The following is an 11,611-nucleotide window of genomic DNA, read 5'->3' as shown; positions in this document are numbered from 1 at the left end:
GCTTTGGCTGAAGTACAGGGCATGATTACCTTGGTTTGGCTCTGGTACCCCCTCTGATATTTTCAAGGGTCCGACTTTTGTCTTCTCTCAGTTAGTAAAATTTGATTTCTTTGCCTGATTACAGTTTGATTTCAAAATATTTTACGTGGTTGATGAAGGCTCCTTTTGTGTAAAAAAGCATTTTTAAATTTGGAAGAAATTTAAAAGCAGGCAAAGTTTATTTCAAAGAATTCAATAAATTTTCTTAATTATCTAGGTTCTACTTTTCATTAAAAATTTTGAGGTTGTTTCTGTGTTAGAAAGATCTTAGATAAGAATTTTACAAAAGCACAGAACAAATTACATTTAAGTTTTATTTCATTCATTTCATTTCATGTTTATATTAAGACAAAATTCGGAAATGACATTCATTTATTAATTCAAACTCAAAAACTCAAAATATTATGCATTTTAAAAAATATTAAAATTTATTTTACACGTATATCTAAGTTTCTAGAGGAGGTAAGTCTTCCGTGTTAACCTTTTTGTAAAGAGTTAATCCTACATTTCCTCTAGTTCTTGCCTCGTTTCTAATAGACCAATTCTCTGTCATTTTCCTGTAAAAAAATAAGAATAATTAGTATTAATATTGTTACAATTAAATATGTATCTGGTCTACAACATTACTCCCAATTGATTTTATGGTACTCTTTAGGCTTAAAAAATATTACATCTGATAATTTTTTTATTACTACATTGATGGCACAGTGGTTACAGCGTCTGCTTTGGAGTCACAAAGTAAGGAGTTGATCTTTACTTCGTGGGTTTGAATCCCACTGTGGGACGTGGAGACCTGTCCTTCGGATGAGACCGTATAAACCGTGTCGCAGTAGGTGCTGGCACGAAAAAGATACATCACTGTACAATGGCTCTAGTTGCCGAGTAAAGGACAATTTTTGCAGCAATCCACCGGTGGTGGAGTCTGCATATGAGTGAAAAATTCTAGAGAGGGACGTTAAACAACAAACAATCAATCAATCATACATGTAGATTGCTTCGGACATTTTAAAGAAATAAAATTTCAATGTAAGCTGAAAAAAACTCACATTTTAACTTTATAAATAACTATTATGACGATGGTTATGACACAGACAGCAACTATTAGCGACACAGTTGCAATAAATATTGGATTAGAAAATAGGGATTCTTGTGAAACATTTCCTTCTGTTGAAGACAGGCAGTCTGAAAAAAGAAATACAGTGTATTCAATTAGAATAAGATAGCAATACATGTATCGCCATATACTGTATTATTAAATTTAATAGTGTTATCCTTTGAATCATATTTTATAACCTTGATTTTGATTTATTTGTTTTTCTTGAAATTTTTTCACATGGATACTGAAAAAACATTCGTTTTGTTTAATGTGATATAAATATGAATAAATTTGGTTTCGACAATGTCGAGTCATAAAGAAACTTTGAAAACACAATTTAAGCGTATTATTATTCGCTTTTTGTGTTCCACATAGCAGTATTGAATGTCTGTTTAACGAGTTATATTGAAAATTTGGTCAAAACATGTAGGCAAAAAGTAATTTTCTTAAGCCACCCCTGCACACCCCCTAACCCGAGACCAATAAATGGGTGCTCGGTCAGTAGACCTAAATTTTTTATTTAAAGTATGTTTCAAAAAATACTTTGACATAACATAATTTGATATATAAAATAATTTGACATTTAATTTGACAAAACATTATTTGAACACAAACCTGTGTCTGTAGAAAATGCATATACATTGTTTGATGAGTTGCAAAACTGGCCGGGAATATCAGGATTTTTTTCAAAATCTTTGAAACAACTTTCTTTTATGTAGCAGTGTCCTAGAAAATAAATATGCTATTTTATTATTATTAATGGAAAATCACTCAAAATAATTTAATTATTATCTTGAATCTGTTTACCATCCTTTATTTTCCAAACACTTTTGTTGCTGGATGAATCGCAAACTTTACAATCTTTTCCCTGTTCTGATCTTCCCTGATTCACGCAAAGTCCATCTATCAAACAGTGACCTGAAAAATAAAACACAGCTTAAAAACAATATTAGTGATATTGTTCTTGGAAAAATAAAGTGTTTTCAATACAGAGAACAATTGCACCAAAAAACTCCTTCATTCATATTACATCAAAAGTTGTGTCCACAAATATAAAAGTTTACATCCTTCATCCCTTAAGAAAATTAAAAGGGACATGGGCACAGTTTCAATTTATTTTTTTAATGTTTATTACTCCAAATAAAAGCAAAATTTGAACAAATTTGAAAATTTGTTAATATACAAAGGAGATATAGAACTTATAATTCTTCATAGTGTAAACAAGGCTCGTGGCTTGCTTATGCTTACATAGAGATAATATCATATCACAAAACAAGAGTCAGTAAGTCAATGGAAACTAGTCTTATGATATAAGAATTAATTTCTTTGTTGACAAATTCTGCAGTTTAGAGCTCTAAATCTTTCTTGTGTCTCGATAAATAAGATTAAAATTTTTGATAATTATTAAAAATACCATAGAATTGTTAGCAGAAAAATGGAAAAAAAATTGAAGATTTTCAGCTAAAATTGTTCCGTGGCCCTTACATTTATTAAATATTTATTAATATTGAGTCAGAAGTAGGTATTACTAGCTCTATATATCGCAGAAAAAAGTAGTTGTATTATTTACCAGGACTTAATGACCATTTTCCTCTGGTAAGTGATGTGTTGCAGTATAAACAGTTTTTGACATTGTTCTTCTGACCATCTGCCACACAAAGATCACCGATATTGCAGTATGCTTAAAATATAAATCAATAGATTTAGTTCTTGGACTTATACTTTTAAATCCGAATACTTCAATGCATTGACATCAAAATAATCTTTAAGAACTGCATCAAATTACATGCTACCCAAAAACGCGCTGATATTGAAAGTCGATATTTGATTCTTATGAATTCTGAAAACAGATAAACTGCATTTTCTATGAAAACTTCCACCGTAACTTTATAATAAATATACCTGAATTTGATGAAAAATCAAACACATCGTTCTGTGTATTGCATATATGACACGGATAAGTTGTATTCACTTCCATGTTTTTATAGCAGGTGTCCTGTATGTAGCAATGCCCTGTAAAAGAATTGCTTCTCTTAATTTTCTGTCCAACCCTGTCTATTTTAACACAAATATGATTTATCTCCAGTACCATCTTTTATTTGCCAGGCACTGTTGTCGGTATGAACGTCACAGACTCTACAATCTTTGTTCTGCTGGGTACTCCCATGTCTTATGCAAACACCATTTATCATGCAAAATTCTGAAAGAAAAGCAGTTCTCTTAAAAATACAGAGCCTCATAGAACTTTTAAATTCAAAAAGCAAATAAAAAATGAGAAAAATTATAAAATGATAAAAAATTTGAGTTTTTTTTAAAGAAAAAGGTAGGTTGAATTATGGATAATTTGTTTATTATTATGCTAAACGCAGCAAGGATAAGGCTGTCCGTAAAATATCAAACTGTTCAAACTGTAGTAACTTCTCTGAACTACCTAGATATGACGTCATAATAGAATATGACGTCAAGTCACTGCATACTTGAGCTGACATGACGGAGAAAGTGTCATAATTTGTAGATGGCATGTAGATTTAATTTAGGACCTTATTGTTTAATTCAAGTGTAAGGATTGTTTTTAAGGTCCGATATGTTATTATGAAGTTGAACATTTGAAATTTAAATGTTCTTGTTTCTTTTGCTTGTCTGATATGCACATAATCAAACAATAGAAAAAACTTATGTGTGAAACACTCCCCTTACACGTCCGTAGACAGAGTTAGAATTGATGAATCGTGTTTATATTGGACTGGCACAAGTGAAAGACAAGGATAAATTGAAGATATTCTGCGTGAATCTACAAGCGAAGTATGTCCTCTAACTGAATTTTTCTGGGGGATTGTGTGTAGTTTATCCATTTTTGTATAAATTGCGATAAGGCGTGGAAAATACCCCCTCTTATGTTGGTAAGTTGGATTTCTCGTAAAATATTTTCTAAACGAGTAAAAATTAAACCTGCCCCCAGCACTTTCTATGTTCCAGAGATCACGATGAATCGATCAATGTAACAAACTTTGCACAATATTTTTGTTTTGCACTTGTGCCAAAGCGATTTTTGTGCAACATTTAGGAATGCCATAAATCTCCGTCACGTGATCAAAACAGTCATGTGACACCACAAAAATACTTTATTATAAAACCTGTTTAAACTATCATCTCAAGTTGACTGCAATTTCAAACAAGGGTTACATATTGAAATTAAAATCTAGCTCTAAATAAAATATATATTTTTAAGGCATTTGAGGCCTTCGGACAGCCTTATCATAGCTGCGAAATGAAAAGTATTCCTTGTCCCTTTTTGAACGAAACATGATTAAAAGCGTACCTTTGTATACAGCTGCAGATACGTATTCATTGATTACTTTACAAAGTATCAAAAACTTATATTCGTGACATATTCGTATAATTACCTTGATTGAATGTCCAGTCTTCCCTACTGATTGATGTGTTACAATATAAACAAGACTTGACTTTGTTTTTCTCCCCCTCAGCCACGCAAAGATCGCCTATATTACAGTATGCTTGAAAAAAGAAATCGACAAAGTTAACCATGTCTTACAGGGATTTGATGTACTGATTTATAATGTGGATAATGATATACTACAATAATATGAAATTTATTATATGCACCTTATCTACGTTGTAAAAATTATTGGTATAAATTACAATGTACAATAGCTTTTGTTGGAATGTCACAAAAATTAATTTTTTTTAAAGGTTTTTGATCATAAATATCTGTTTATATTTGGCGCCTGGTGGATGGGAAGTTAACTCAAAATTATGCAAAAAATATGTTAAACATAAAAAAATTCTTTCATATGATAGCAGGATCCATAGCAGGGCGAACTAATTATTATAAAAAAAAATGACTTTTCCATATTGGAAATAGAACGTTAAGAGTAAATTAGTTGACTTTTCAAAAAATAATATGAATTTGTTTATGCTCAGATCAATTCAAGATATACCGGTCACGGTAGGCTAGTGGTAGAGCGTTCGCTTCTTGATCGGGAGGCCCGGGTTCAATTCTCGATCGCGGCGCCGCGTCATAACTAAGACATAAACCTAGGTAGTGACTGTTCCTTTGCCAAGCGCTCGGCACTAGAAGTGAAAGTCACGGGTCTTTCGGATATGACCTTAAAAACGTAGGTCCCGTGTCACGGTAGGCGCTGGCACGATAAAGAACCCTCACTGCTCAATGGCCCTGAGTGCCGAGTATAGGTCTAAATTTGAAGCCCTTCACCGGCATACGGTGACGTCTCCATATGAGTGAAAAATTCTCAAGAGGGACGTTAAACAATATACAATCAATCAATCAATCAATTCAAGATAAACTGTGTCATTTGCAATATGTAGATTTTAATTAAAGTGTGCTGATTAATTGTCCTTATTCACAAAGTAAACATTAAGTAAATACCTGGGTTCGCTGAAAATTTATAAACATCATAGGATGAATTGCACATCTGACAGGCAAATGTTACATTCACCTCAGAATTCTTGAAACATTTTTCTTGTATATAACAATGGCCTGTAAAAAGATAAATAGATTTTATTTCGTGAACAACACAATAAGCTTTTATAACATTATATATTTTTGGCCTTACCATCTTTTATTTGCCAAACTTTTTTGTTGGTATATGCATCGCAGATTCTGCAATCTTTGTTCGTCTCTGTGCTCATATGTTTTATGCAAGTTCCATTTATCATGCAGTATTCTGCAAATTGAATCAGCTTTATAAAATAACACTTTAAAGAAGTCGAAGCCTCACATAAAATATTGCCATGTTTTCTATTTTATTTTTAATTTTTCAGATTAGCACATGCTGAAGCATGATTGAGAAGGGAATTATAAAAGCATATACCACTGTTTATTTTTACAGTGTTAATTAATTCCAAACATCAGTACATGTAATTGCTTGTTCCTTAGGTTTAATCAGAATCTTTAAGCATATTTACATGTATTACATCCTATTCTGTTTCTGCCTAACAATGTACTAAGCTTTATTAGGTTTCAAACATTTTCGATTGCTAGTTTGTTTTTCATTGGTTTTACCTTGATTGAAAGACCAGGTGTCTAAACTGAGTGACGTGTTACAATACAAACAGGGTTTGGCAAAAAATTTTTGTCCGTCAGCAATGCAGGAACCATCAAAGTTACAGTACCCTTTAACATAAAGATACAGTATTTTTTTGCTATACATCTACTAAAATTTAATTTAAGATGGGTCTTTATTTTCATTAAAAGCGCCTTAATATTTTGCCTTAAAAAATGAAAATAATATTCGCTTCAAAGGAATCAATTATAAAAATATTTTTATTTAGAAAATAAAATTAATCAAACATTTTGTTTGTCCTATTAATCGGTACTTAAAGAGCCAAATATTGGTTTGATTAATGAATGAGTTTGATGATATTTATTTCCAAAACGTATACTTTTGTATCTTTGCACAGTGTAAATAAGCTAACAGTTCTTGTCTTTCCAGAAAAAAAACATATATGTATGGATTTATTTACCTTCGTTTGATGAAAACTCATTAACATCCTGATCTGAGTTGCAAATCTGACAGGGAAATGATACATTCACCTCCATATTCTTAAAACAGTTTTCTCGTATGTAGCAGTAGCCTATTCAAAGAATCATGTTTCATGCTTGTAATATGAATAAAATAACTATAATTAAAAAAAAGGCATGATTTATTTCTTAGCTTTACCATCTTTTATATGCCAGTCAGTTTTGTTTGAATTTACATCGCACATTCTACAATCTTTGTTCGGTTCGGAGCTTCCATGTTTTATGCAGCTCCCATTTATCATGCAATATTCTGTAATGAATAATATGATTCAATAAAATGAATAATTATTATAAAATGGACATTACCAGATGCAAGCTGAGATTTGTCTTCAGTGGCCTTACCTTGATTGAAGGACCATATTTCCTGGCTTAGTGACGTGTTACAATACAAACAAGACTTGCGATGGTTTTTACTTCCATTAGGCACACACAGACCATCAATATTGCAGTATGCTTAAGAATAACAACCAAAAGCACTTATGTTCAATTCTTAATCAAGTTTCCGTTTTTATACACTCTATACTTAATTAAGTTCTTTATTTAAAAACCAGTCATGATTTTGTTACATAGTGATGTCAAATAAAATATTACAGCAGTGTTAGGAAAAATAGAGAAAAAACTTTTTACTCAGAGGTACTTTCCAGCAACATATCTATAAAATACATCTTTACAATCATTTAACAAATAAAGTCTTAACAATCTTATTTTCATTTACATATTCTTTTCAGCAAACGATTACAATGAACGATTAAGATTAATTGACATTCTGCATTAACTAAAATATTTTTCTGGTAATAGGATACAAAATTTTTTTTTTTCAAATTGAAAATTAAGAGAAAATGCATAAAAATATTATGTCACTGTACCCATCATAGAACGTTATTTATAAATTTATGTTTATACCTTCATTTGATGAAAATTCGAAGATTTCGCTTGATGAATTGCATATCTGACAGGGAAATGTGGTATTCACTTCCGAATCTTTAAAACATGTCTCATGTATATAGCAGTGACCTTTAAAGATATGTGCATGTGTAAATATTTTTAGTTTATAATTATAATGTGAACAAAACTTAACGAATGTATTGTTCATAAGCAACATGGAAATGTTTACCATCCTTTATTTGCCAAAAGCTGTTGTTGCTATATGCATCACAAACTCTGCAGTCGTTGTTCTTTTCGCTACTCCCATGTGTAATACAATCTCCATCAATCACACAGAAGTCTATAAAACGTCATATTATAGAATGAAATTTTAAAAAGAAAAAAAGATTATTTTGCAACCCTTTTAAGGCTTATAAAGTACTTCAAGTTTTCTCTAATTTAAATAAAGACCTTATTATTTGAGGAAAAATACTTGTTATTATTGCATATGCTTTTTCACTAGTTTCTGAACCTATTGGAAATGTACATGCTCTCTAAGCTTTATCCAAGAAATAAAATACATATTATTCCGGTTCATACAATCTGATAATAAGGTTTTAAACTGTAAATAGCATCTTACTTATATGGCATATGTACAAGTTTTAAATGCAAGATAAGCCATCTGTTTTGTATAAAATTTGTTTAAAGTATGACAAATTATGAGCTTTAGAGACGTAAGAATAAAATGACAGTGAGATAATAAAAAAACAAATCTTTATTGCTGATAATAATATTAAATCAGACCATCGAATTGGTGTGAAAAAAAGATCAGTCAGAAGTATTTTTCAACCATCTGTTTTTTTTTCTTTGGTTTATCTCCAGCAATATTTCACTCATATTTGATAGTCGATGATATTGGAGTGAAAGGCTTCATATAGTATGAATGTCAATGAATAGAGCTTAAATGAAGTAAACTGATTTTTATTCAATGTTTCCTGGGAAATTTAAGTACTTGATTCTCTATGTTTTTAAAGTGTTTACAAAAAAATGTACCTTGACGCAATGACCAGCTCTCCCTGTTGCTTGTCGTGTTGCAAAAAAAACAGGACTTCGTCTCATTTCCCTGATCATTGGCTACACAGATATCATCGATATAACAGAATGCTAAAGAATTAAGTAAAAGAGAAAATAAATTATTCCATTACTGAGATCAAGATATTATCAGACTCTTTGGTAACTTATCTTTTATTTACTATAACATAACACTTCCTAAAGCTTTTACTATAGTATAAATGCTGTATTTGATTCCCTCTTTACATAAAACATAACAGAGAAATTGAGAAGAAAAAAATGTTCAACTTGTAATTAGTGCCTGGTTCATATCTTTTTATGAATAAACGTGGTGAGTTTCCATTTACACAAAAATTGCTTATGACATGTGAGTGTGTTTTTGTACCAAGGTCATTATTGCAAGTTTTAGATCATAGTATAAATAGTTAATAATGTGTGTCTGGTATATATCTTTAGTTTTTTTTTTTTTTTTTTAAATTTGGATTTATCTTCGTTTCATTCATAAAAAATATAATGGACAATTACATTTGCATAAAATTTGTTAACATTTTTCTTTTCTCTTAGGTCCATAAAATATTCATAAATTGGCACTTTTTCTGAACAACCCAGCGGGGGTATTTTGTCACTTTTGGACAATTCTAGTTAATACAGTAGTCTCCAAATTAAGTTGGTAATGCGGGGTTAAAACTTTATATCTATATCTGTAACTTGGGGTCCAATTCATACAGTGTGTGTTTTTGAGTAAAGTTATTTATATATTTCCAGACATATCTGAAATAATTCAGAGTTTCAGTGTTTGTAAAAGAGGATCCATCAAAAATGAAATAAGTACCATCTGCCAGTTGAGAAATCTTTTTTCAATATTTCCAATGGTAATACCTTTAATTTTTTTCACCTTAATTTATATAGTTTAATCTTTGCACGTATAAATAAATATATCTACGGAGACCAAGAATCTCCATGTCTGCATCCCTCTTGAATATCAATTACTTCAGAAAAATTACAGCCTTGATTAACCGTTGCTTAAATATAGGTGTAGAAAAAAGTGACCCATTTTCTAATAGAATTAAAAGGGCCAAAATTTAAAAAAGGGGGGGTGTTTCTTAAATAAAGTTCCTGGAAAGAGAACCAAATGTGTTCTTAAAATCATCACTATAAAAGTCCTGGATTTTTTTTTCTTCTGTAAAGTACATTATATCAGATTAATCAATCTTATCTTTTAGTTTAACTAGGGTATTTGTATGCGGAAAAGTAGATCCGTTAAACCGATCTGCGTCATTCAAATTTAAAATAAGGTAAGAAATAGTTTCTTTTATAGTAGATAATGGGAAAATTTTGCCTTCTTACTTCAAATGAATCCTTCAAAAAATAGTCCATAAGAAGTCTCTTTTTCACAAAATGGTTGACAATTCCACATTGACAGAAAAAAAGTCCACAAGTCGACAGTTGACACCTCTTATTAGTTTATCAGCAGTTAATTAAACGTCCTGTCTACCCGTCGACCTGCAGCCTCTCATACTGTCGACCAGACAACCTGTTAATATTCACAAAGGTCGACAGGTCCACCGTTGACACATCTCATTAGTTTATCAACAGTTAATCAATCGAACTGTAAACCCATCAACCTGTCTACCCGTCTACTCATCGACCTGTTAACCACTCGACCTGTCAACCTGTCAAGCTGTCAACCTGTCTACCCTTCGACCTGCCTATCAATCGACCTGTCAGCCTGTCAACATGTCAACCCGTCTACCCGTCTTCCCGTCATGTCATATTTATAACTTGGTAACTGTTATATACTACAGTTAAGGTAATTCCACCCTCCTATGATGTCATAGGTTTCTACAAAAACTGTAATTAGTTTAAATTCATACCTAATAGAACGATATCTCTTGGAAGAATGCTTTAAGAATAGGTGTAGTGATAAATATTGTTAAGTTAAAGAATTTAAAAAATGCATATTTTCTATATTAAATCAATTATTCAAACCGGTCACGGTAGCCTAGTGGTAGAGTGTTCGCTTCGTGATCGGGAGGCCCGGGTTCGATTCTCGATCGCGGAGCCGCGTCACACCTAAGACGTAAACATAGGTAGTGACTGTTCCTTCGCCAAGCGCTCGGCACTAGAAGTTAAAGTCACGGGTCTTTCGGATATGACCTAAAAAATGTAGGTCCCGTGTCACGGTAGGCGTTGGCACGATAAAGAACACTCACTGCTCAATGGCCCTGAGTGCCGAGTACATGTACAGGTCTAAATTTGAAGCCCTTCACCGGCATCGGTGACGTCTCCATATGAGTGAAAAATTCTCAAAAGGGACGTTAAACAATATACAATCAATCAATCAATCAATTATTCAATCTTTAAAACATGTTGACAAGGGCGATAACTCCTTCTAAGGTCTCTTCATTCAGGCATTTGCTTAATTGTAATATAGTTTCCCTGATATTCACAATTCAAAAGTATCTAATAAGTAGAAAGTGTTTCGGAACATTCAGCATTAGAATTATGTATTTTAACCAGTTTTTACATATTTTTCATAATACTGTTTACAAAAAATGCGCAATTTTTTATGTTGACATACACCTTGTTTAATTATGTTTAGCTTCTTAAATAATATGGTGACCTATACATTTTTTGCAATAATTGGAAAGTTTAAAGTATATTAAATGAAAATAAACGCAGTTTTTGTACTTTGAACCTATAAAATTGTGATGGTGGAAACACATTAAAAATAAAATAATTAAATACAATGGGTTACATTATTTAGAAAATGCAATGAGAGGTGAGGTATGATATTATTATGTCAACGTGTGTATTTTGATTGACTATTTAGAAAAAAAAACATGTTTAATCATAATCAAACTGATACATGTATTCCAAATTGGAATTTTTGGGGTATTATTTACTTGATCAATTTTTTCTATCTATCCTTATCGTCAGGTAAATATAGATATTGCATTATTGATACTTTTTCAGTA

The 11,611-nt window shown here is 31.4% G+C and overlaps 1 protein-coding gene across 5 annotated transcripts in view; it reads right to left on the bottom strand.

The window, feature by feature from the left end:
- Positions 1-376: 376 nt before the first annotated feature.
- The window catches only part of LOC134279893 (uncharacterized), a 47,454-nt gene continuing 36,219 nt past the window's right edge, over positions 377-11,611 (bottom strand). Inside the window, exons 19-35 of one of the 5 annotated variants that reach the window (XM_062762306.1) lie at positions 8,616-8,726; positions 7,813-7,923; positions 7,602-7,712; positions 7,041-7,151; positions 6,838-6,948; positions 6,641-6,751; positions 6,180-6,290; positions 5,731-5,841; positions 5,544-5,654; positions 4,540-4,650; positions 3,225-3,335; positions 3,038-3,148; positions 2,706-2,816; positions 1,943-2,053; positions 1,751-1,861; positions 1,086-1,221; positions 377-596 (exon numbers count right to left, since the gene is read on the bottom strand). In XM_062762306.1, the coding sequence (XP_062618290.1) occupies positions 485-596; positions 1,086-1,221; positions 1,751-1,861; positions 1,943-2,053; positions 2,706-2,816; positions 3,038-3,148; positions 3,225-3,335; positions 4,540-4,650; positions 5,544-5,654; positions 5,731-5,841; positions 6,180-6,290; positions 6,641-6,751; positions 6,838-6,948; positions 7,041-7,151; positions 7,602-7,712; positions 7,813-7,923; positions 8,616-8,726 (1,913 nt within the window). In that variant the 3' untranslated portion in view covers positions 377-484. The remainder of the gene's footprint in view (positions 597-1,085; positions 1,222-1,750; positions 1,862-1,942; positions 2,054-2,705; positions 2,817-3,037; positions 3,149-3,224; positions 3,336-4,539; positions 4,651-5,543; positions 5,655-5,730; positions 5,842-6,179; positions 6,291-6,640; positions 6,752-6,837; positions 6,949-7,040; positions 7,152-7,601; positions 7,713-7,812; positions 7,924-8,615; positions 8,727-11,611) is intronic. The other 4 variants (XM_062762309.1, XM_062762307.1, XM_062762308.1 and 1 more) reach the window with 4 other exon arrangements.

The sequence above is a fragment of the Saccostrea cucullata genome, unplaced genomic scaffold (genome assembly GCF_032062105.1).
Source record: "Saccostrea cucullata isolate Sc308-1 unplaced genomic scaffold, CSIRO_AGI_Scuc_v1 ctg689, whole genome shotgun sequence".
Lineage (NCBI taxonomy): Eukaryota > Metazoa > Mollusca > Bivalvia > Ostreida > Ostreidae > Saccostrea > Saccostrea cuccullata.
This window is presented reverse-complemented; position numbering and strand designations above follow the sequence as displayed.